Source organism: Citrus clementina, unplaced genomic scaffold (assembly GCF_000493195.1).
Source record: "Citrus clementina cultivar Clemenules unplaced genomic scaffold, Citrus_clementina_v1.0 scaffold_1, whole genome shotgun sequence".
In the NCBI taxonomy this organism is placed as follows: Eukaryota; Viridiplantae; Streptophyta; class Magnoliopsida; order Sapindales; family Rutaceae; genus Citrus; species Citrus x clementina.
The window spans coordinates 23,449,729-23,476,000 of NW_006263303.1; the positions used below are offsets into that span (position 1 = coordinate 23,449,729).

The window sequence follows — 26,272 nt, forward strand, 5'->3', positions numbered from 1 at the left end:
TAGCTGCTATTTCTACTGTTATTTCCTTAGACAAGTAATTTTAGGTAGGGAAATGATACCTGTTTTTATTGATGGTTGATGTTATGAATTGAATTTGGTAGAATAATCTGATGCTCCTTTCATTGTTCTGTTATATGAATGGAGTCCATATTAGTAATGGATCAGAAGTTACTCTCTCTCTCTCTCTCAAACTGAAGCAATGACAAAATGTTAGCTGGGATACAAATAAAACATAATGTTTCAGTCATTTATCTTTATAAACAAGGCCAAGCAGGCATCCAACTGGGAAGTACACTGTCCCTATGGTATGGAACTAGGGTTCATGTCCGACATTTTACCATAGTAAAAAGATTTGATGTAGTGAAGTATCGGGTAAAATGGCGAGAAGCCTTTTGGCTCATGGAGGAGTATTTGATCTGGGAAATAATTATCAGATATGTATGTTGATTTTGTCGAATAATTTCTAAAGTCTACCAATATCTCTACCATTTGTTTGGAATGACATTTGTTATCAACATAGATTGGCTTACCCAGTTATTGCTTACAGAGACCTTAGAGTTTCAGGAAATGTTAAGAGCATGGTGCAATGATGTTTGATAATTCAAATAAAAGATAATAATTATGCTTACTAATAATACAAGACCCTCCCAACAGTAATATTCCAGTATTTATATCCAAGTGCAATGGTGTCTAGTTCTAAAATCTGAATGGTTCTAAATTAATCTGAAATATGAACAGATTGAAGGATTGAATTTGGACTTATAGTGCGTTTGGGAGTGAGGTACGGTAACTTTTAAACTGTATTTTACTAAGCTACTGAGCTACCAAAACCCAACTGTAAGGTGTTACCAAACACCTTGGCAATTGAGATTTGGCGGCTCAACTGCCACACATCACTCTCAAATGCAAATGCACTCTGATTGCATCGATCAAACTTGTGTAATGGGTAGGCACTTGAGTGATCAAAAATATAATTTCAATTGACTTAAAAGAAAAGTATTTTTGAAATTTCTGATCTATAAATTACTTTCAGAAACAACAGGATTTCAAGAGATGAAAAAACCTTCTATTTAATTTATTTATTGTAACAAAATATAGGAAGGAAACAGTAAACACTGCACTTTCGTATATATTTTATTAATCAAATTACAGGATTATATATAGGCTTGAAGCTAACATAGACTAGGAGTCTTATCTTAGCAAAGTCCTTTATTCTAGGGATAAAAACAAAAAATAAGTAGATAGAACATATCATGTAAAACAACCACCAGATAAGGATAACTCTATTTTTTTCAAATTCTGCCACATTTATTAATTCATGCATTCATGCGTGAAGGTGAATTGCAGAGGCAAAAAGTCTCGTAACCTCACGATCATCATAACTTCTGTGTGATATAATCCATCTGGATATTCCTCCCATAAACCATGGCTTTGGTAGAGATATTTTTAAGCGCGTTACTTTCAGCTCTGTTTGACAAATTGACATCCCCTGAGCTGCAAGACAAGAGGGTTTAATTCCGAAGCTGAAAAAGCTGGAAAAATATTTGAAGACGATTTAGGCCTTGCCTATTGATGCGGGTGAGACGCAACTGACCGGCGATGCAGCTAAGTTGTGGCTCGATGATCTCCGGGAGTTGGCTTATGATGCAGAGGACATTCTGGGTGAGCTTGCAACAGAAGCTTTAGGCTTGCAAACTGACAAGCGAAAGCTAGAGCAACAAGTTACATGACTATGCCCTAAACTTTTGGGCCCAGAAACGGAGGACAAAAACAGGGCTCACTTGCTGGAATTTTGATCACTATCTGTTCACGTACTCATCAACTCCGGGGGCATCAAAATTCAAAACTTTGTCAAGAGCGTAAATTGCTAGATCCTGCTCATCTAGCAAAGTCCCACTAATTTTTGCACTGCCAATGATATTGGTCTTCAGTGTTAATTCATCAGCTTCATTTATCATGAATCGGAAGTTGAAGCTTTCCCACTCAATCAGTGGCCAAAGCATTCGTTTATCACTTTATTGGATTTCAACATGGGAACACACAAGCATTCAAGAAATGAGATCTTGTGTTGGCTGTATGAGAAGCGTTACTTTTACAAATCAATAGTACATACAATGTTGTTCTTATATTAAATTAACAAGTTAAGTTGGGCAAGAGTGAACAAAAGTTTATATTTCATTTTAGATATTAGGTCTCCTTTGATATTATATTGTTGTGGTTTAAAACCAACAAGCGCGTAGATCAACTGGCATGAAATTGTTCTAGCTTAACCAAGGTTCTTGATTCGAGGCTTGAGAATGCAGCTGTGTTGAATACTTATTGGGAGAGCTTTGCCGCCCTAGTAGTCCTACCCGGCTCAAATCTGAATTAGTCGGGACCCAATGTGATCTTGGGATACCAGATGATTTAATACACTGAAAAAAAAAATTGTTGTGGTTTAAAAGTTAAAAGTCACATATTGATACTGTGAAATGAAAGTTATAACTCTTAAATAAAATTTTCATAATATTGTATAAATATAAGTTGTGAAGTTATTAATATAAAAATTATTAATCAAAAGTTCGTGGGTGAAATAATTTGAACTTTCAAACTACATTTTAAGTGTTTAGGAGCCCAAGTTAATTAGTGAGAATTTTATGTTAAAATTTCAAACCCCTATCAAAATTAAATGTTTTATGATTGAATTGTTGGGTAGTCAATGTCATAAAGAGGCTAGGAATAACAATCCATAAACTTTTAGTTGGTGGATGTTTTCAGACATGTTTAATATTGAGGAACTGTATGTTTTAAAGTATAATTGTTATGGAAAAAAATTATATTTATGAAATAAAAATTAATAGTGTATGGTAAATATAATTTTTAACTAATAATTTTTACAAAAATATTAAGAATATTATAGGTTTTTCATATATAAATAGTGGATAAATCAACTTAGTTTTAAGGTATAGTAGTTAAGACTTTTATCAAATACATTATTACTATAACCTAAAAACTACAACTACCGATCTTAATAACAAATAGAATCTTAATTTATACTTTATTTATATATCATGATCGAGATACAATGATATCAAGTTTAAGAGAAATGAAGAAATTTTAGAATACTAACTGAAGTCACTTGAAACTTCTGGTCACATTATTTAGTTCGGCTGTGTGGTACTTTGAAGTTGCTAACATGACTGTGTTTTCTTGGTGGTTAACGAAATGCATTAATGTCAATGGAATAATGGTTGATGAGAGTACTAATTAAATATTTTCACGTGGATGTAATATACATCATCTAATTTGAGAACCATCTAAAGGAGATCTAACATGATTTGACTATGAGGGCAATGGTTCGAGTCTCCACGGACTCAACCTCCCTCAATTAAATATAATTGTGTGGAGACTTCTTACAATATCTTTCTCCCTTGCGCAATACAAATGGAGTAGAGACGTCCCTCCTCTGTGAGAGGTATTTGGATGTGCATGTACTTCATAGAATAAAAATGTAATAATATAAGTCCCATGTATATATCTAATTGTAAATATCAGTGTAATGACCTACTGTCATAGCAGTTGTATATATCTCTGTGTAATACAGTAACCAATTGATGCTTAATCAGTTTAAAAAAAAAACATGATTTGACTAAAGAAATTGGAAACCGAACATGCACGGGCTTAGCAAACCATGACCAGAAATTAAGGCACTACAACTCATATACCATATTTCCAAATAATCCATTTAATCTATACATGTAATGGTTTAATCCATTTATTGTGCACAGGAGTTGTACCACGTCACTCACCTTCATAAACTTTAATTTATCAGCAAATAAAGAAATGTATACCTATCCTCGGGACAAGAATCTAATCTTAATCACGTACTACTACTTATTGTAATTAATTGTCTCCTACTTACCACCAACAATGAATTAATCATCCTGAAAAATCTTCAATATGATAATACGAGTCATTATCGACTTAATGAAAAATCTTGAGTACGGGCCTACCAATATATTATGATGTATCGGAAAAAAAATCAAATCCTCCTATGGTTTCCAATTCACAATTCAAATTCAGCATTCAATAATCAATAATTTTCTAACTTTATATTTATACATCGCTTTCGATCAGCCTCTTTAGGTTTAGAAATAATCCCAAGTTCCCATATTAAATAATATACAATTATATGTTGACGACTGATAGAACCCTAAAATTGAAGAACAACCCATTAAAACCTGGAATCACATCAATCACGCAGCAATCAATCTCACGTAATTCAAAGGTACAGCTAATGTAATGTTGTGAAAAAGAAATTAATATATATTACAATTAATTCTATACTTGCTTGCTTTAGCCGAAGTGGATACCAGGTAATTGAGCTTTAATCTATAATTTAATTGTTTATAAATACTTTAGAGGACGCGGAAAGATTGATCAGAGACAGCAACCCAAGTTTTTCTCCACGCAGACAAAGATTAGATTAACAGAATTTTAATATTTTATACCAGAGCAGGGCATGATCATCATAATGCGAGATATTAATATTAATTTTCAAAAAGACATGAACTTGGGTCTTGGATTTTCATTAGAATTATTAGTAATCACTCCATGATCATATATGACTTCCAATGCAATAATAATAATAATAGCTACAAATAACGACTATTTATATATATAACAAGTTTGATTTTTATAGTTAGATTCAATAAATATAAAAGAGTTTTTAAATTGGATGAGCCTTGTTTTATATATATATATTATAAGCTATTTTTTGGCTAAGTCAACTTCTCGTTTTATCATTAAAGTTGATTGTTTAAGTTAATTTGTCCGTATATATATTATCATAGAAGCAGATTTTTTTTTTCCTTATTCGAGGGTAAGATTCATAACATGTTAAATGAATCTTAAAATTAGGATGCATCTGGTTTTTCAGTCTTTCTGACTATCAAATTAAAATAATTATTATTTTCGATATAAAGCACACGATTTTTATGTTAGTTATGACTTATGAGCGTTAGAAGAGGAAGAATCTTAACCGTCCACAGACGTATCGTGCTTCCAACCAAGCCATGAAAGATGAAACTATTGTCGGTGGAGGAGACTGCTGGCGTCACATGATCGATCACATTCGTCTACGTGTCAACGTTTCGTAGGTTCATGCCAGCCTGGCAATTTTGGGAGCACGTATCACACAGCAGTCAACGACCTCACAGTTTAACAAAACAAAATTAAACATAATGCCCTACGTATCTTCCCTAATTACCCTCCAGTTTCAACTGAACTACAAAAATGCCCTTTAAACATGGCCCACCTTGTCTTGACCGTGATATCTCAAGCCAACACTCGCAGCTTGGCGCCTAGTCATCCAGATCGACGGTGATTAGTCATTCAATAAGCAGAGGAGATATCGAGAGTTCGAGACATTCGAACTCTCGAATGCAATTAGCGCGTAGATCGGCTGGTATGAGTTTATTTTATTTTAACTAATGTTTTCGATTCAAGATTTGAAAATATAGCTGCGTTAAATACTTATTGGGAGAATTTTACCGCCCTAATGATTCTGTCTGACTCGAATATGAATTAGTCGGGATTCAATACAGTCTTTAAATACCAGATGATTTAATATACAAAAAAAAATGTAATTGTGTATTAATTTTTTAATATTTAACCTTACCAACCAAGAGAAATGTTTTTTTTTTAATATATTGATTATACTATTACACCCATCTCATTTTGTCCCTAATTATAGTTGCTCTTCTTATTTTGAAATTGTGTTCATTTTAACTTACGAAAAAAGAAAATTCTCTTCTTCTTGATCCATTTTAATTCTTTGACGAGCAGTTTTTAGCGGTCAACAAATTGAACGGCCAATGATTGGTGATCACCAAAACAACATAAGATTATGCGAGACATCCAAAGGGGGTCCTAGCAGATCCCAGCGGCAATCTCTTTTCAAGGGACTTTACAGTGTGATTATTGATTGATTTTTGTTAAAATATTATGAAGTGCAAAAGGTGAAAAGATTTCGTGCTTATGGTTCTCATGGATATATTCTAAACTTGCAGTCTTGTGTTTCTTCAAACACTTTTAAAATCTTACTTTAGTGCCTTGATTTCTGATCAAGCGATGCTAAATCACGTGATCCGTTTTCAACTGCTGCTTTACTCAATCTCTTACACTTTTTAAATCTTGATTTATTTTTCGAATAATAAACTTTTTGGCTTTGCGAATTAATTAGAAATTAATTTATTAGTTGATTTTCAGAATTAGTTTTTTGTTTTGTCCAACTAGTTGTGCATCAATGAGAAAGCTTTTTTTTTTTAAAAAAAAAAAATTTAACATTGTTAAACACTTACAAGTTATAATGCGGTACTTGAAATATTCAAACACATTATGTTGTTAAATAAGCAACAAGAAAGAAATATTATATTTTAGGGAGTTCAAAGCACAACCCTAGACAAAAATAATGTCTAACAAAACGTTAAATTATGATACCAAAAGGTCCTAGGTTTAGGCCATAGCAATTATTGAACAAACCCTAATGTTGTTTGATTTCCTCTTTATAAACAGTTAATTTCCAGCAAACCCCCATACTAATCTAGATAGTTAACATATCATTAACTAAAATCATCACGTTTTTTATGATTAATAATATATATATATATATATATCTGTATTACTAATTAAAAGTAAAAAAAATTAAAATTTATAACACTCAATCCTAAACATATTCTTACTTTCACATTACTCCCTTCTCTCTAGAGACTATTTAAAACTAATTATATATAATCAAGGTTTATTAATATCTCATTGGAAATGGAATAGGGTTTCTTAGTTATTTAATTTCTAAAATGAAGTTGCTTTGCTTGTTATTATTTGGTCTAAATCTGATTGTATCAGAACTCTCTCATTAAGCTTTACCAACACAGTGGCATCTTTCGTAAAATCTTCCAAATCCAAGCCTTATCTCCAGCAACAACTACTCCACCCTTCCCCTCACTTTTAACCCCTCCACTTCCCTTCAAGCTCCATAACCAAAAGAACTCAAAAATCAAACTCCTCTGTTTCTCTCTTCTCGTTCTCTCTCCTCGAAAACGACAATGCCGCAGCTCAAAACGGCATTCCTCCTCTTCTCTCTTCTCCTCCTCGTCTCGGCGGCCCAAGCGCACAACATCACCCGCATACTCGCCGGCCACCCTTCATTCTCGACGTTCAACCACTACCTGTCGGTGACCCACCTCGCCGACGAGATCAACCGCAAGACCACCATCACCGTCTGCGCCATCGACAACGCCGGCATGTCGGAGCTCCTCTCGAAGCACCCGTCCATCACCACCGTCAAAAACGTCCTCTCCCTCCACATCCTCTTGGACTACTTTGGCGCCAAAAAGCTCCACCAGATCACAAACGGCACCGCATTGGCCGCCACCATGTTTCAGGCAACTGGTTCGGCCCCCGGCTCATCTGGGTTCGTTAACATAACCGACTTGAAAGGCGGGAAAGTCGGTTTTGGCGCCAAGGATAATGGTGGAAAACTCGATGCCCTCTTTGTTAAGTCCGTTGAGGAGAAGCCTTATAACATTTCCGTTATTCAGATCAGCAAGGTCTTGTCTTCTGACGTGGCGGAGGCTCCGGCGCCGGGACCCGCTGAGCTTAATCTCACTGGGATTATGTCTGCTCATGGATGTAAGCAGTTTGCTGATGCTCTTTTGGCTAATGCTGACGCTTCCAAAACTTATCAGGTCAGCTAATGGATCTCAATTTTTTCATTTTTAAATTTTGGTTTTTAATTTCTGAAAGTATGCTTGCAGAAGAAATACATAGATGTGAAAGAACGAGTAGTATAAAAAAAAATTGGTCTTTTGTGATGGTGACTAGTGTGTTTTTTTTTTTGCGTAATCTTAGTTAAATTTAGGTATTTTTTTTAAATATTTGTAGATCTGGGTTACTTGCGAGATGTGTAGATATATTATTGGGAAGTTGAAATTGTTGATGCAGGATGCTGCAATAGGAGGATTGACTGTGTTTTGCCCACTTGATGATCCATTCAAGGCATTTTTACCCAAGTTTAAGAATTTGAGTGCGGCGGACAAGACTTCGTTTCTTGAATTCTTGGGTGTGCCGGTTTACCAATCCCTGTCCATGTTGAAATCCAATAACGGGTTGTTGAACACATTGGCTACCGATGGAGGAAAGAAGTTTGATCTCACGGTGCAAGATGAAGGAGAAGAGGTTACACTGAAGACCAAGGTTAACTCTGTGAAAATTACAGGGACTTTGATCGATGAGCAGCCTGTGGCTATGTACACTACTGACAAGGTTTTGATGCCTAAGGAGCTATTTAAGGCAGCTCCAACTCCTGCTCCCGCTCCTGCCCCTGAAAAGGCAGCTGATGCACCCAAGCCTCATAAGCACAAGAAAGCAGCACCCTCCCCCAAATCTGATAGCTCAGATGCCCCTGCTGATTCACCGGATGATGATCCGGCGGATCAGACCGCTGATGATAATGCTGGTGTGAAGGTTGGCACTGCAAGATTTCTTGCTGTTGGGTTAAGCTTCTGCTTAGGATTTTTGTTGTTGTAAGTTTCTCTGTTTTTGGTTAGTCTATTTTTTCTTTTTTCTTTTTGGACCAATAAGTGAGGCCTATATGTTCGCTTTATCAGTGAATACCCGAATGAATTGTGTTTCATTTTTTTTTTCCCATTTAGATATTTGTTTCTGGTGTGGTGATTTTTCAATTTTTTTTTTCTCTTTGTGTTGGAGGAGGATTTTGTATTTCTCTAAAGATTGTTATTTATTTTCTCATGGAGTCATGGGTGTAAGCTGTTTTGTGACAAAGGCTGTACATCTAAATGTATACACTTTGTTGTTGTGATTAAGATAAATTAGGATCGTGTCACTATTTTATTACCATAAAATTGCTGCACGCAATCATCATTTATAGCCCTGATACAGATTAATTGTTGAGATTGGTGTACTTTGTATATCATTTTATTGTAATCTTCAGACTTCACTGTCTCACTTTGGGCAATTTCAGTTTGTGTTTTTGTTGATGGAATAGATAATCATATACCCATAAGCAGAAAAATGGCTTCTAGCTTCGGCCAAGAATTCCTTCTTTTTCCAACAGCTTTTTCCTGTAGATGAAAAGCATGAGATCAAAGCATGTGAATACTAACTTTTTCTAACGTGGCCCGTAAACATGTCATGTTCTTGACGTGAAGCTTTGCTTTGATCTTACCACACACGCACCCCACAAGAGCATTGGAGTTCATTTGGTCAACATTATACGAGCAGAACTTTTGTGGCACAAGAAAATTCCTTTTCTATGTTAGCCCAGTTGGTTGGTGTAACTTCTTGAACAAGTATTTTTCATGTGTTTCTTCGGGAAATGTTCTTTTATTTTAAAAAAATAAAGAAAAAGAAAAAAAACGTTTTATAAAAGACTTACTATTTTTGATAACCTGTCTAGAGACTAGAGTCATCTATAGCATTTCTGGAGATGAGTAGTGTTGGAGAGAGAGAAGCACGAGAGAAAGACGAGAGAATTTTATTCTCTCTCTCTATTTCTTTTTTCATTGTTTCTCTCCGTCTTTCTCTCGTACTTCTCTATACCAAACATTTTCCAATTATATATCAGTGATCACATGATCACTATGATAATTCAAAGGATTCAATTGACTACATCTAGCACTCTAGGAAACAAATGACAACATTTCCTTTGTCATAACTTATTACCATATTATGGCATTGCAGTCCTTTTAGTTATTTTATAATTGAACAGTGACTTTCCCCTCTCTCACGAATGTGATTAGAATAGCACTCCTTAGTAAACGAAGGTAAAAAATCTGAACATATTTTTAGAATAATAATGTACACGAGTTTTAATAATATAATATAATTATAAATATTAATTGTACATGTTCCAATTCTAGTCATGTAAATCAATATTAAAAAAAAAATTTACCATTTAACTGGCTGGTCATCACATTACAAGTCAGTCAATCCAATCCAATCGAGGGATCCAAACGACTGTATCTGTATTGGGAATATGGATGCATCCACATAATATGAGATATTAAGGTGAGATGTGTGACAATTTGTGTGAAATCAGGTTAAAGTACACAAGGATTCATGAGGCAATGCTAAGGGGCAACCATGTAGGACGCTCAACACCAATCAAATTCAATCAACCAATGAAAGATCCTAGGATGAAAACTGGTTCTGGGCAGATACTACGCGCCCTTTTGTCTCCCTAGCTGCCATACAAACGGTTCACCGAAGTTATTATTATCAAATTGTCTTTTCGACAGTCTCACTGCAGGTGCAGCGATAATTGATTTGCGAAACTTCTCAAGACTGCCCATGCATGGTGATTCACCAAAGACTGCCAAACAATGAGTGATACATTCTCCAGATTCAGTATATCCCTCATGCTGTCGCGCATTACATGTGAAAGGATAAGTTTTAATCTTGTAATAAGGATAAGGCAAGCTGCCTGTCACATTTGCCGCCAAAAGCGACAAACCAAACTTGGATCCATGTCAATGTAACCGCAAGGAATTCACATATAGTACACTTAGCAAGGCTCGAAGAGTCAAAAAGGGGATGAGGGGCTCGCGTGGTACTGAGATGAAAATGACTTAAAATCTATAATTGATGTTAAATAGAATTACTTAATTACTGTGAAAATAGGCGGTTGGTTGAGAAAAAGAAATTATTAATTAAAGTACATGTTTATCAAATGCTACTGAGTTTTTCAACAGTTGCTATCAAAGGTAAAGCAAACTACTATGCACAGTAAATTGTGATACTAAATTCATTCACAGAAACATGATCCATGATGATCGGCAAGGTTCACTGGGAGAGGAAAATTACAGATTGATAACAAATAATAAAAGTAGGATTACAATTAAATTACAAGTACTACTTGGACATATGTAGTTTCACAAACTAATTGAAGTTTAGATTATATAAACACATATCTAAGCATACGAAAAGCTGAAAACAGAGCATGCAAGAACAAGACTAGAACAAAAGAGCAAATGAAGCAAGAAACATCATAATGGACACTAAAGAGATTGTGGGAAAAGGGGTAGGTAAAATACTGTCACTTGGAAAGTAGGTGTAAGTATTTGGAGGGGCAGGAGGGGTGTAAGTATTTGGAGGGGTAGGAGGGGGATAACGGCAGCACTGAGGTGGAAGAGGAGGGCAGTTGCCTTGACCTAGAGGGTCAGGCGGCGGAGGAGCTCCGTATGACGGATAAGCGGAGGCTGGCGGCGGCGGAGCTCCATATAGAGGGTACTCGGAGCCTGAAGAAGGCGGCAGAGGGGGGGACATACCGTGGCAGTTGACACAGTCACCTTGTTGGGGCAACTCATCATGTTTGGAAATCACCCTTGAGTTTGCAAAATCAAAATGAACAAACACCAATATTGTCCAAACAAGTGATAGATAAATGATAACAGGATTGTTTGGTGGAACCATGATTTCCTTACTTTTCAAATACTGAGAAGCAAGAAAGAAAGAGTTCGCCTGATTGAAGAAATTTTAACAACAAGAAATACCGACTGTACTCTCTTGAGTTTTTCGCTTGATAAATGTAATGGGGGGGTTGAATTATGAAGAAGATTCTATACTTTCTTCTGAATTTCGGTTCTGGTGCCGCATGGCAGACCACCTGTCGGGTTTTTGTAGAGTAGTCCACAAATTGGTTTTGCATGTGGATCCCCCTAGCTACAGATGCAAGAAAAAGATAAAGCTTCGCCTTTATTAATTCATCCTGAGCCACAAATAGAAAATGGAAAATGGAAAATGGAATGATCATCATTCGAGTACATATATACAAAATTTCTTTTAGGAGAAAATTGTTTTTCAAATTGTTGGAAACCGACTTGTTTTGAGCTCAGATATTTACAGACTGCATATGTCTAACTAATACGCTGTTGAGAGTAATTTGCATGTCTTGCATTGAGGATTCTGTCTAACTAATACGCTGTTAAGAGTAATTTGCATGTCTTGCTTTGAGGATTCTATTTCACCAACAAAATTAGCTTAGGCTCCGTTTAGTTCACGGTACAACTTTTTAAATGAGTGTTTCTCCGTAAAATTTTTATGAGTAGAGTTTTTATACAAAAAAAATTTTAATTACTTAGTTGTGAATTAGAGTTTTTATTAAAAATTATATTAATAGGTGAATTTTTTTATAATTATGTTTTAAAAATAATGAAATAAAATTGTTAAATAAATAAATAATATTTTAGACATTTTACTATTTAAAAAAAAAAATCAATCTGTACTCCAAAAGCTCATTTGAGCTTTTCCTAATACTTGAAAAATAGTTTATTTAGTTTTCAAAAACTCTACTAAAAAAAAACTAAATAACAACAAAAATTTTGATAAAAGTTTATGAGATTAAATACATATTTGTAATCATTAAATAAGTCATACCAATTACCAAACACCAAACAGACACTTACATTATAAATATAAAAAAAAAAAATCTACCATAATAACATTAGTCAATTGTACTATAATATTTTTGAAAATTGTAACAATGAGTACAGATTTTTGTGCGGATGTTGAATTCGCTGAAGTTGAGGCTATGAATTTTTGAATCAAAATGGCAAATTTATTGTAATGTAAATAATTATTTACAAAGATAGAAATTTAAAGCAACTTCTGCCAAGAAAACTCATAAATAATTTCCAAATTTAAGCATAATGTGTCTCCACAAAAAGAAGGAGCGTCTCTCGCTATGGCCTTATGGGCTCATGGCAAGAACAATTGGTCATGGCTACCCCATCTCTGCTTTTCTCGTTTGGAAGCATTAAATTGTAATAACTAATAAGCCATGCACACTTTATTTCAAACCATGGTCAATCACAACAATGATGATAAAGCTCCGCAAATTTGAATTTTGTAAACAACCCTATCTCAACTCAAAATTGCCGTGCTTTTAGAAATTATGTTGCCAAATGTCACTTCTTTCCTTGACAATTTACATCAATCTTGTCACACGTTTTCAAAAAAAAAAAAAAAAAAAAAAGAGTGATAGTAAATAAAATTTAAATTGTGAGCGAATTTACTAAATAAAAATATTTTAAAAATTATTTAGCCAGCCCATGAAGTAATTTTTTAATCTAAAAAAAAGGTTATTATTTGGCAATTTAACACCAACATCTCTGCTATTAAAAATTATGTTTATCACACATTTTCTTGGCTTCACATTGCATAAAATGTATGAACAATAAATTCACAAAAAATACTAGTTAAGAAATATATACAAATGTATTTAAATCTGCAAAAATTATCTATTTAATTGGATAATTTCCAGCAAACGCCCCAGGGACACTATTGTCATAAACCATCACATTGCAATGGTTGCAGAGGAAATGACATTAACACCACATATTGTTTTAATTCATTATTAGGGTTTAAAAATAAAATTAAGAACTAAACTAAATCAAATTATAATTTAGTAAAATAAGTAATGGACATTAAAGTAATTGCGTCCATGAAAAATTCTTTCCCATATATGCAGTGAAGCTGAATATCATTTGGCTTTTGGGGTCTCCTTAAAAGAAGCAAAAGGCTTCTTCTAATAAGTGCTTTTGAGCAAGAAAAAGAAAAGCAGAAGAACAAAGAAAGAAAAGAAACAGGAGCACAAGGACACGGAAAAAGGGCCCTGAGACAACTTGGTATTAGAGAAACCAACAGCCATGTCTTTAGGCTATGCAGAGAAGCTTTCTTACATTGAAGATGTGGGCAACGTTGGAATGGCTGAATTTTTCGATTCACCTCAAAATTTGCAAGAAAAAGTGAGGCGTTTTTCTTTCGTTTTAGTCCATTTTGACACTTGGATTGGTTCTTCTTTTTTTTGGTTAAAGTTTTGTTTGTTTTCATGATTTTGTTATTCTTGCAGCTGTACCCATCAATGCTTCTTAGGTTTTTATGTTAAAGTACTGCCGCAATATAGCATATGTTTGCTATGAGCCTTTGTTTCTGACCTGTATTATGTTGTTTGATGAGATCTGGTATGTGGATAATGGCTTTTGAGCTCATTAGAAGTGAATTTTGCTAGTTGTAACGGTGCTTGAATTGAAAATTAGTGGTGGGTTGGTACTTCTCTAAGGATTTGGTTATGTTGTTTCTTTGGCAATCGTGGTTTATTTATTGAAGCAATGTTAATCAGTTGCAGGTCAGTTGATGGGAATGTGCAATGTTTTTTATTTACTATATGATTATGCTGGATATGGGTTGAACAGAGAGATGAGTTGTATTTGAAGAATGGTAATAGAGTGAATTATGCTTTTTATCGTTGACTGTTGAAGAAAGACATTCATTGGTTAGCTTGAGATTGAATTTTACAACAATGTGGATCATGATTCATCTATGTTCGGCTAAGACTAGGCCCATTGAATGGCTGGGGATTGCTAGTCACCTAGGGTTTTTATATGCGAGTCTGGTTTTTTATTGGTTTTAGGCTCATATGTCTTGATATTCCGCTGCTGAGTACAGTAGCTGAGCTAGAACTTAAAGATGGGCCAAAAAGGTGGGTTGAGTGAGTAGACCTAGAGGTTATTATGTATGTTCTATTTAAATGCTTAGCACTCTCCATTTAATTCAGTAGAACTATTATTAATCTGTCATAATCTTTTCTCTAATATGGTTCATCTTTTAAGGGCTTTTGGTACTCATTTTTTTTTCCCCTTGAAACAAAATGATATGATTGTCTCATGTTTTATGCTTTTTATGCTAACCTGAAGTTGTTTTCATGTTTATGAGGGCAGATTGAACAACTTGCCAAATTAATACAGAAGGTTCGAATCTGTAGTAACCTGGACTTCTTGTTTGTGTTGTTTTTGTTATTTATCTGCATCAGCCTCTTTAAGATGTCTGTTTGTACTTGCAGAGCAAGCATCTAGTGGTGTTTACAGGTGCAGGAATCTCAACTTCTTGTGGTATACCTGATTTTCGAGGTCCAAATGGAATTTGGACACTGCAGGTGAATTTGTCAACTTTATTTGATTCCAGGATTGTTATGGATTCCTTGTTCTTTTTTAGGATAACATCTGTTCAGTAATGATGCTCCCTCAATATCTTTCAATAAACTTTGAATAGGATAAGCAGTTTATGGGAATTGCTTTATGAGTGATTACCATAGATATACCACAATGCTCTCAGCTGTCCCATCTAGACATATGATGGCTAGTTCCACATGTGTGCACCTCTTCTCATCTAGCCTATAATTTGATTTTGACCATGTTTTGACTACTTGACCTTGTCTGCACTGGAGCACTCCTCAGAATTTTCAAATTATTTCTATTGATGTACTTTGATATTGACTTTAAGTAGTAACAGCAACATGTTTTGAGGGTAGAGGTATTTTGAGCATGAAGTAGGAGGGATCCTATAAGATACTAAGAAAAATGTGGAAAATGAAAAGTAATACCCAGACTATATTTTAGGGCTCATGTTAGTAGCAATTAGAATGCTTCTAATTTGATGATATAACTTCTTTCCCAAGTATTTCACTTTGGAAATAGGTAGGTGGAAAACGTTCATGGAACATGAATGGTGGCATCTTACATAAGCAACCAATAGAAAATAATTGTAGTCTAGACACGGACACAGATATGGGTATTCATAGTTGACTATGATGAAATTATAGGTGCCTTTTTTAATTTATTTTTCTGAATGGAATTATTCCATGGAATAAGTGGTATACTGCCATTTCCTTTCAAAGCTGTTTCTAGAATTCTGTATCATACTGCATGTTACTATGGCTTGCATTAGCAGTAAGCAATATAATCATAACTGTGTAAACTTCTTCCTGATTCACTTTTACTGAATATAGCGTGAGGGAAAACCCTTACCTGAAGCTTCCCTACCATTTCATCGCGCTATGCCAGGCATGACTCACATGGCTTTGGTTGAATTAGAGAAGGCTGGCATTTTAAAGTTTGTTATTAGTCAGGTAGATCTCTGTCATTCCATTCTTTAGTCATCTCTCTTATATTTTCTACATCTATGAAATACTTCATTTTGATGATGCTCAAGTAAAGTTTACCTTTTTCATTATTTATTCTACTGAATGCCTGTTTGTCAAATTTGAAGTTGGTGCTGTCGTTACCTGCTGCTAACTCCACTTTTCATTCAGTTTATTCACTGAGTTTGGATGAAATCTATTGTTCCTCTTTAGTTTTCTAGAAATGGATCATGAATTCTTTCTAGAATAAGACATGTCAGCTTAGGTATCTGATTCAGTTTATATTTTTAATCACTTCTAAATGCTAGAATGTTGATGGCCTTCATCTTCGGTCTGGAATTCCAAGGGAGAAGCTTGCAGAATTGCATGGGAATTCCTTCATGGAGGCTTGCCCTTCATGTGGAAGCGAGTAAGACATGATCTTTATTTTAAGTCTAAGCTTATTCTTTAGATATAATGTGTGCCCTTTCATTACATAATTCCTTTTTTTGAGGTGTCATTGTTAAAGTGGTTACGCGGAGCTTTTCTGTTTAATCAACTGTCAGTTGATTATATACTTAATGTTTTGTTTGATATGCTTATATTTCTATTCTCAGAATATAATATTCTTACTAAACATTTAAAGGTATTTCCGTGACTTTGAGGTGGAAACAATTGGATTAAAAGAGACATCACGACGTTGTTCTGATCTAAAATGTGGAGCAAAACTTAGGGATACAGTTCTTGACTGGGAGGTATTATGTTTCATACTCTCTGGTTGAATCTTTATGTTTTGTTTTTTTGTTCCTTGCAACCGAAGAAATATTAGGCTGTTCCTGATACGTTTATAGACAATCTAGCCATTTCTTTTAAGTTGCATCACTGTGAATTTCTGTTAGTGAAGGATTATGCGTGAATATGTCTTCATAGCTTCCATAGTAAAAGCAAATTTATAGTCAAATCCTGTAGCATTGGTTAATATAAATAGACTTGACAGACTTAAGAAGATAGCTTTGAGTATGAACGAAATTCTTAGGACAGACAGCTGGCTCTATGATCTTATTTTAGCTCATTCTGAATCCTCTGGAAAACAAAATAACTTCTGCTGAAAATTTCTCTCTCTGTGCAGGATGCTCTGCCCCCCAAGGAGATGAATCCAGCAGAAAAGCACTGTAAAATTGCTGATGTTGTACTTTGCCTCGGTACTAGGTAGTAAAGGTTCTGTGATCAAGATTATTTTGTTTAACAGGCGGTCCTTTTTGGATTTGTTTGCATTACGACAATTATGCAAACAATATTAACTGTACATGTTTTAATCTTGAGGGTATACATCTGAGCTATGTATTGCTTCGATATGCATCAGTCATCTTTGATGATCCTTATGTAATTAACATGACAACCTGATCCCTTACTCTATCATACCTTGATCATTACTTGACATGGGTCTTGTCAAAGCAGGTTCCTTACGGTTTTAATCTTCTGCAAATAGTGGCCACTCTTTTTAGAAAATAGTTAGGCAGATTGCTTATAGATAAAAATTTACGAAAGGTGAACAAGATGTCGACTAGCCCCAAAAACACCCTTAGAATTTACAAATAAGAGAGCATCTCATAAATGAAAAAAGTTTATATCTTGAAAGGGCTAAACAGTATCGACATCTGAAGCAAAGGCAAAAACCTTCCCAAAAGACTTGCACTTTTGTAGCCCAAGGCTTTTACTATTGCACTAAAGAGTTGTCGTTATTTTGTGTCACCTTAACAAATGAATGTGCAGCATGCTAAAGACAATTACATAAACACCTTCACACATATTCATGATTACATTCTACAGTTTGCAGATAACTCCTGCATGCAATTTGCCTCTTAAATGTCTCCGAGGTGGGGGAAAGATTGTAATTGTGAATCTTCAGGTACTCCTCTGTGTTTAATTGCATGTACAGCTTACCTTTAAATTTTATATTTACTGCTCCGAACTTTTGTGCCATAAATTTGTACTTTGTCTAATGAGAGTGCTGAGCTATACAAACCTTCGCGATAGAATTATACCACAATCAGAAATTGTCATATTTACACCTCTAAAAATCACATAAAATGCTGTAATTTTATGGGGATTATAAGTAATGCAATAACTAATTGTTGTTTCCCTGTTATATATTTTTTTTTGTAAGGCTATTGACTTTCATATCTTCTTGTTCAATGCTATTCTAGTTACCTTGTTTGCTGCGTTGTGTTGTGTTTCACAGAAAACTCCGAAGGACAAGAAAGCAAGTTTGGTGATCCATGGGTTTGTAGATAAGGTAATTGATTTTTCGTGTTGAGGCCGAATGATTTTCATTTGTTTCTTCCTCCTTTTCCTTTGGAGTTCCCCCCTTGGCTCTAAATTGATGAATTAGCCTTAAAGTTGCATTTACCTAAAAGTTTTTATCTCCTTCAGTGCAGCTGAAGTTGAAAATCCACTTTAGAATATCAATATATTTTTGGTATTCGTTTACTGTTCTGCTACTTTTGCAGTGAAAACTGAAAAGTATACTTACCTGGAGCTTTTAGCTTAGATATTCGCCTAAAGTATGCATTTCCAATATAATTCTCCTTATCCATATATCCTATATTAATTTGGAAAAGAACAGGTTGTTGCAGGAGTGATGGACTTGCTTAATTTGCGGATTCCTCCATATATCAGGATTGACCTCTTGCAGATCATTGTAACACAATCTTTGAGTTCAGGTATCTTTTTCTGAGTTTGTAATCCATCAATTAATTATTCTGTCCAGGTATACTGAGAAGTACATATTCATGCATGTTCTACGTGCTTGGCCAATGCATTTTATTCTTCTTTTATGGTTCATCGACAAAATATAGAGAATATAATGTTACTAACCAGTCAATAGATCTAATAGTTTTCTTGGGATTATCAATGGGAACTTTTTTGTTTTTATTGGATCTGGTGATAGAGCTTCTTCTTTGGCTGACCAGCTTTCGCAAGTCCTGTACGATGTCCCTTGTAAAACGAGCTGACCAGCTTTCATGAGTCTTGTACGATGTCCCTTGTAGAACGAGTTGTCTATGGCTTTCATGACTCTCATACCACTTGCAAAATGATGTCTATTTGTTTCACTGAAATGTATGAGTATCTGTTCCTTAAGAATAAAATGCTTCCTGATCTATGTATTATGAGAACATAACAAAACCTTGAACCAAGAACCTTACATGCATCTCAAATTAATCAAATTAAGTGAGCCAAGATTGTTGGCAGCGTGAAACATCTACCATTATTTTATTTGCCGTGTCCAGCATTTTTGGCTTCAGTTTATAGCTTTCTCACATGGTCCATTCATTAATATTACAGATAAAAAATTTGTGAACTGGACTCTTCGGATAACAAGTGTACATGGACAAACTGCTCAATTGCCATTCATCAAGTCTGTTGAGGTGAATTTCCTTTGCCATGCCATTGTGCACATTTTCTTTTGGAAGTACTCTCTGAAGTCCCTTTGATATCAGTCAAGCACCATGTTCTTTGCCATGTTTTGCTTTTCTCTTAATGAAAATCAAGGACCACAAGATTCGATGGGAATGTTTATTGGATTGTTTTTTGTGAAGTCATGTTAATTTTACTTCGCACAGCAACTGTTGACACTGTTGATTATATTGCTCATGATGCCTGTTTCAAATGGACATTGTTGTAGCTAATTCACGTGTTGTTGTTATCTTACCTACTCTTCAACTTTCTGCTTGATCTGCATCCTAGGTTTCCTTCTCAGACAGGCAAAAGTACAAAGAAGCTAGTTTGGATAAGCAGCCATTTCAGCTGAAAAGGTAAATCCAATCCTATCCTATCCTTTGTTACACTCTGTAAAATACAATTGAAAAATTATATTTGCAGCTTACCTTTTTATTGAGAAAGATGGGTTTGATTTCATGCAAACATTTACATTTTATTCAAACTTGTTCTCCTCTCACATTTTCATTTTGTCTATCAGGAGAACTGTTATTAATGAAACATTTGACATCAAGTTGAAACTCAACTTTAGCGATGGTTGTGGATGTCCTTGCACCCAAATTAATATCCCTTTTGATTTTAAGGTGAGAGGAGTTAAGGAAACCCAACTGAATTTTGTCGTACTTGTTTGTATATTTCTAGGTGGCATTGTTATGCCAGCCTGACAACATAACTCCTTATTGCTGTGCAGGTTCCGCCCAAGTGTTTTGAACTTGACAAGGACGACATATTCCAAAGGCTAAGAGAGACAGCATTTCAAGATTTAGGCTGTGGCCAGAATGAAGTAATTGAGAGAAAGGTCTTATCATCCCCCAAAAGTGAGGTCACAGTCTATGCCATTGTAAGCAATGTCAAAACTTTTGAATCCAATTGTCTGAGTAACGGCGATCTGAAATGGCTAAAAGATGGTGTGAATGGTACTGAAACATCCAAGAAGCGGTCAAATAGTCGTAAGCGTAAATCAAGATCATAAGGTCTAGGCTTTCAATTTGGTACTTGTACATATGTCATAGTTCATCTGAATGAATGAAACCCGTAAGTTTGAACTGAGTGAATTTTGTTAGATTTCACACTCAGTCTCCCCCAGCAATGGGTTAGGATAGACGGCAACTTGATTCACCAGATTTTGAATGCTTAGATGACCCATAGCAGGCCTTTCTCAAAGAGCTGCTAGTGGTATCATTTATTCAATGTATAGTGACAAACACATTCTTAATGCAGTATACTTTCCCAGCTCCTAGGCTTCATGGTGAAATGCTATTAGGACGACACATTCAATTGATTAAAGGTGACGAAGAATTAAAGATGTTCGGCTGCTCAATGGATATCGCTGGCTTTATAGTTATTATGCACATGTACGTCCGGTAAATTAATATTGGGAATTCTTATTGAGTATGACGGATTAGTTTAACGGCTAGCTTCAACATGCGCCGATGCTTTATTGGCTCGAATTCAATAAATAGGTCATGAACATGATGTTTCAGAATTAAAACAAAATATGAGATGTCAATTCCACTACTTCATTTAATGAATTAATAATAAATTTATTGCGCACGACAAATTACAACTATTCATATTAAGATAATGATAACTAGAATCATATATATATTGAAACATACCAAAATTTATTAATCTTTATTGTAATGTATTTCAATTTACTTACGTTTATCATAAATTCATTTCATACACATATTATAAATTTGAAAACATACAAAATCATTTTGAGAAGTGGGTATAAAAGAAATATTTACATTGCGGGGGGCAAATTCACCAACTTAAAAAGGAATGACTCAGCGTTGAAAATTGTAAAACAAAAGAATCACACAACCCAAAAGAAATGTCTTTATTAGGTTTTGTCACTAGAATTCTGTAAATTATTAAGACAAACCCATATATATTTAACCTCCCACAAAAAAAAAAAATTCCACCAACTTCAAAAATAAATGCATGGCTAAAGAAACACTCTTCAAATATGGCAAATTTCAAATTAACACCGAAAATTACCACACTCTCTCTCAAAGTTTCAAGTCTCCATAGTTAGGTTATCATTAAACAAGGCTTAGTACTACCTTTTTGTAAGTATTTGAAAGAAAATCAATCTATTTGGGGTTGTAAATTTTCCACCTTTTACTCCCGGTAAAAGCATCAAGTTCCCAATCAGAGAGACTGTACTCACCGGCAATACTGGGTTATTTATTCTTGGTAAAAACGCCGTGTTTCCCATTTGTGGTTTCCCAACGGAGCCTCTCTATAAATTCACTCGACGGCTTATTGGTATATTGTCTGCCCAAACACAAGCCCTTAGAGAGAAAGAGAGAAATAAACTATATTATAAAATTATTTTGAGATAATTAGCTCCTATGGAACGTGAAGACGGATTCAGAGGCTATCCCAACAAGCTTGCAAGAGCAAGTACCGGTAACAACATTTTTATGTACCCTAGCTTTTTAATTAGTTAGATTTTGTTTCTTCTACACTTTTTCATTTTACTTTTATCTAATTTTGTATATTCATATTCTTTATTTCATGCATGCATGGCTTTTTTTTCCTCAATTGATCGATCTTCTATTTGAAACTAAATAGATAAATTAATATGCTTTTGATTTTGGGCAGATTTTGATTTACCTGTGTTAATTATTAGATACCCATGCAAACGTTTTTCTTCTTCATTTTCGATTTTTTTCCTTTCTTTTCGTAATGATTTGACGTGATTCGAACATCATCTTAGGCTGAGTTTTGCCCCCAAAAATTAAAAAAAAAAAAAGAAAAAAAAATTAGCCACCTTTTTGCTCTCCATTCTATTTTACGGTAACGGCTGGTCGGCTCTGTTTCTATTTTGCTTAGTGTTTTTTTTTTCTCTCTTGATAATATATCTTCTATTTTATCTTTACCCTTCATAAATATATTCAGAAAAAGTATACTCGAAACAATTGTTTGCTCTTTTATACTTTTACTGACATGGCTTGCATGCATGAAGTCTCCTTGACTGTGGACCTCCAATCAGCAAATTAATAGATTTATTTATAAATTATAACTACGAACCCTAAAAATTAAACTCATTTTTCTTTTCGTAATTTTTGATTTTCTATGAAAACAAACACATTTTTTTCCTTTCAAATCAAGAATGTGTCCACGGATTTCATAGGGAACATTCAACCCTTAATAATAAATTCACCATGGAGAAGAGGAAAAGGCTTTGACTTTGACAAAAACAACAAATAAAACAAAGAATCTCAACAGTGGTGAAGTGGTGGGGCCCTAATCCTCAGATTGCCTTTCGCGGGACCCCCACACCTTCTTTGCGCCTGGCATGCGCTCCTTTTCGCCACGTATGCCGCGCAAATGTATGACCTGGCGTCCGTTTTTCCCACTATTTCAGGTTTATTCCGTTTGTATTTTTCTGCTGACGTGGCTGCCAGCCAAATTTTTTTAAAAAAAAAAACAACACATTTTTTTTATTATTTAATTTAATTAATATCATTTTATTTATCATGTACATTTCATAACATGGTAGTAATTTAGTACAAATACATGCACTAATGGTGTCACATTTGGTTTCAGCCTCGACAACTCATCCAAGGCGTGACTCCGCCGCCATCGCCGCCGCGATACACGCCAACGTCGACAACAACAGCAGCAGCAGCTATAACAACGTCCCAAATGAGCAACAACAACAGCTTCCATTGCAGTCACTGCTACCGCCTGCCGGAGCACCATGCGTTGTCCGCGAGCAGGACCAATACATGCCGATAGCCAACGTGATACGCATTATGCGTCGCATCCTCCCGCCTCACGCCAAAATCTCCGACGACGCAAAAGAGACCGTCCAAGAGTGTGTCTCCGAGTACATCAGCTTTATCACTGGGGAGGCCAACGAACGCTGCCATCGCGAGCAGCGCAAGACCATCACCGCCGAGGATGTCGTCTGGGCCATGGGCAAATTGGGCTTCGACAACTACGTCGAGCCGCTCTCTATTTTCCTGAACCGGTTCCGCGACAGTGAGCACGAGCGTACTGCCGCTCAACACAAGGAGCCCATACCAATGCCGAGGCGCGGCCCTTCTGTGGATTACGGGTTGTTTGGACTGCCCCCCGGCCCTTTTGGGCCCGTCTTCAACATGGGCCCCCAGCAAGGCGTTTTCGATCCGTCTATCGGCGGGTTCTTGAGGGAAGGGTCCGGCTCTGGCAGTGGATCCTCCTCCCAGGCTACCGGTCATAATCATCTTCCCGGCTTTGACCCGTTTGCTCAGTTCAAATGATTTGGGCTAATTAATTGGCTTTTGAACCCAGAGTTCTTATTGTTACAATAATAAGACACAATTGAAACTGTTTAAGAATGGAAAGATGACATTGGTTGGATTTTCTAATAATTTATTTTTCCTATCCCTATTTATTTGTATTTTGAAATCATTAATACAAACGTTGGGGAGGAAAAAACAGTGATGGTTGAAATTAATTTTCTTGAATTAAAAATATCTTTTTTTAATTATTTCAGAATTGTGATGCGGTCAGCTAATTGGACGGCTGTGATCTTTGGGCTTGTAAATGTCACGGTGACCTAAGAAGTTGCCTTAATTAAACTAGATCGAAAACTTGGCCACAGCTACGTTTTAGGAAATATGAGAATTACTTTTCCATATTCCTGACAAATTTTCTATGCACGCTCCTCTGTAGTTTTTTCTGCACAAAATAACGTCAAATTCTCAATACAGCAGCCATTCCAAATTTGGGCAAACCTATTTTCAGGTGATTCAGTAACATTGTCAGCCCCAGAACATATTAATTAAAGGTATTTCTAAGTCATATTTATTTTAACTTATAATTAGATATTTTAGTATAAAAATGAGTAACAAACTAGTGGAGTCAAGTGAATTGGTGGGTAGTAAGTTACATTTAAGGGAACCCATTAATTAATTGTTAGCAAAATATCAAATAAATTAAGGCGGTTCCTAATATTAGTCAACTTTGACAAGATTACGTGATCCGTGTGGGACGGGACGGGACGGGACGGTCAATCCGGCATGCAAACCACGTGTCCCAATCGAGCAGCCCAGGGTCGCGACTGTGTGGGCAGCTGCGGTAGGCGGTCACCGTCTCAGGGTTCGTTGTCTGTCGCTTTTCTTGGCAGTATAAGCACTGTGCATGAACAAGCAAAAGCAAAATCTTCTGGAAAAGGCAATTAATAATTGAATGCGACAATTAATTAATTAAATGAAAGAAGCCAATTGCTTACGAGAAGAGTCTTTGTCTGTGTAGAAACGGTCAAGTAAGTACAGAGCTGCTTACTTATAGGCCGTATTAATTACAATGCATGCGTTATTGGCTAGCGTCCGGTGACGGTGACTGTGACTGTGACTGTGAACGTGACCGTGACCGTGACCGTGACGGTGAGCGATCAAAAAAAAATCTCTATAAAAGGCGCTAGCTCATTCTACATATATATCAAGTATGAGCAAATGCAACGATGGAGTGCTGAGCTTGTACGTTTCTCTCATTTTCCCTTTCATTCTTGTTTGTTTGATCTCTTCAGAAAATATCATGATCTCGCATGATGAAGCTGCTTGTTTCGTTTTCTTTGTTTGTTAATTTGTGTAGCGTGTGCGTATTATATTTACATTGATGGTAACTTGCTTAACTAATAGCTTGGTTTGATGACAGAAGAGAGAGAGTACAACCCGCCATTAGCTAAAGAGTCTTTGCTTTTGTTGGGAGTGTGCTCTCTCTTCTCCTGTCATTGAGTTATTTTTATTTGTCATTTAATTATTTGTTATGCTTTGCATATCTTTTTATGCGTAATTTTAACTTTTAGAGATTTTGAAATTCATAATTTTATTTATTTATTTATTTTTGGATATTCATCTACTCATTATCAAATTATTATTATTATTATTCTTAAACTATATATGTACTTTCATTGTTACAATTATTTATTATTTTGCATTTAATTATATTTTTTTTTTGCTCTTAATTATTGTAAATTTTAGTAGCTACATATCTTTAGGAAATAAAATTATCTACATATATATTCATAGGAAATAAAATTAATGTAGTTATTCTCTTACATAATACATTATACTTACAGCATAACACATCTTCAACTTTTTAGATCAGCAAAAAATTGAACAACTAGTTGCTTGTTTTCTTAGTCAATTGTTATTATTCACCTAAGTCGTTTGAACCACCATCGAAATCACCCTACTTGTTAAATAGGCTTTTTTCGACAAAAATTTTTAGAAGATCAATTTCTTTCAATATTTCATCTGTGTACCTATATTTTTAACATTATTTTATTAGTATTAAATTTATTAGGAGAGTATAAAACAATGTTTATCACATACCAGAGAAAAGAAAAAAGAAAAGAGAAGATTAATAGTGATACGGATTCTTTTAATACAAATTTATAGAAAAAGAACACATTTTCGTTGTTTCTTTTAAATTTTGTTCATACATAATATATGTTAGGATACTGAAGAAATGCGTTGTTTGTGTGCCAAACGATATTTACATTAGTTTTATTGACAAATGTAGGCGATGGGGGCCCTGATTTGTTTCTCAAAATCCTTCCTTCCCTACTAACCATACATGTCAAAATAACACAACTAAGATAATCATATCAAAGTTAGTAAATAATTAGTAGAATCAACAAAAATAAAAATATTTACCTCATAAACCTTTTCACCAGGGACCGAATCAATTTACCGCCACCGCCAGTACCGACAACGAAAGAGCCAAGCTGCTGACCGGATCAGAATTTTAGATTGATCACCCTTTGGACTCCGACTGCTGAGTTCTTGCTAGAAACATATGTGACATGAAATT

General features: G+C 35.1%; 4 protein-coding genes across 6 annotated transcripts; 3 read left to right on the top strand and 1 right to left on the bottom strand.

Moving 5' to 3' along the window:
• The first annotated feature begins 6,987 nt into the window (after positions 1 to 6,987).
• LOC18055141 (fasciclin-like arabinogalactan protein 1) lies at positions 6,988 to 8,660 on the top strand. The gene is made up of 2 exons (XM_024177428.1): positions 6,988 to 7,727; positions 7,984 to 8,660. Exons 1-2 carry the CDS (start codon positions 7,086 to 7,088, stop codon positions 8,566 to 8,568), a joined length of 1,227 nt encoding a protein of 408 aa, XP_024033196.1. The 5' UTR covers positions 6,988 to 7,085; the 3' UTR covers positions 8,569 to 8,660.
• Positions 8,661 to 11,013: 2,353 nt separating this feature from the next.
• On the bottom strand, positions 11,014 to 11,472 carry LOC112095764 (vegetative cell wall protein gp1). Its single transcript, XM_024177895.1, has one exon. It carries the CDS (start codon positions 11,470 to 11,472, stop codon positions 11,014 to 11,016), a length of 459 nt encoding a protein of 152 aa, XP_024033663.1.
• A 2,094-nt stretch (positions 11,473 to 13,566) lies between these two features.
• Positions 13,567 to 20,686, top strand: LOC18055142 (NAD-dependent protein deacetylase SRT1). Of its 3 annotated transcripts, none has more exons than XM_006452528.2 (14): positions 13,567 to 13,805; positions 14,778 to 14,807; positions 14,900 to 14,992; positions 15,845 to 15,964; positions 16,285 to 16,385; positions 16,602 to 16,710; positions 17,085 to 17,164; positions 17,786 to 17,864; positions 18,198 to 18,251; positions 18,582 to 18,678; positions 19,301 to 19,383; positions 19,703 to 19,770; positions 19,935 to 20,037; positions 20,145 to 20,686. In XM_006452528.2, exons 1-14 carry the CDS (start codon positions 13,707 to 13,709, stop codon positions 20,424 to 20,426), a joined length of 1,398 nt encoding a protein of 465 aa, XP_006452591.1. In that variant the 5' UTR covers positions 13,567 to 13,706; the 3' UTR covers positions 20,427 to 20,686. The 3 variants fall into 3 exon arrangements, with proteins under 3 accessions (XP_006452591.1, XP_024033900.1, XP_024033901.1); XM_024178133.1 differs by having other exon boundaries at positions 13,727 to 13,805; positions 14,773 to 14,807; XM_024178132.1 differs by lacking the exon at positions 14,778 to 14,807.
• Positions 20,687 to 22,992: 2,306 nt separating this feature from the next.
• Positions 22,993 to 23,712, top strand: LOC18055143 (nuclear transcription factor Y subunit B-9). Its single transcript, XM_006452529.1, has one exon. It carries the CDS (start codon positions 22,993 to 22,995, stop codon positions 23,710 to 23,712), a length of 720 nt encoding a protein of 239 aa, XP_006452592.1.
• Positions 23,713 to 26,272: the final 2,560 nt, after the last annotated feature.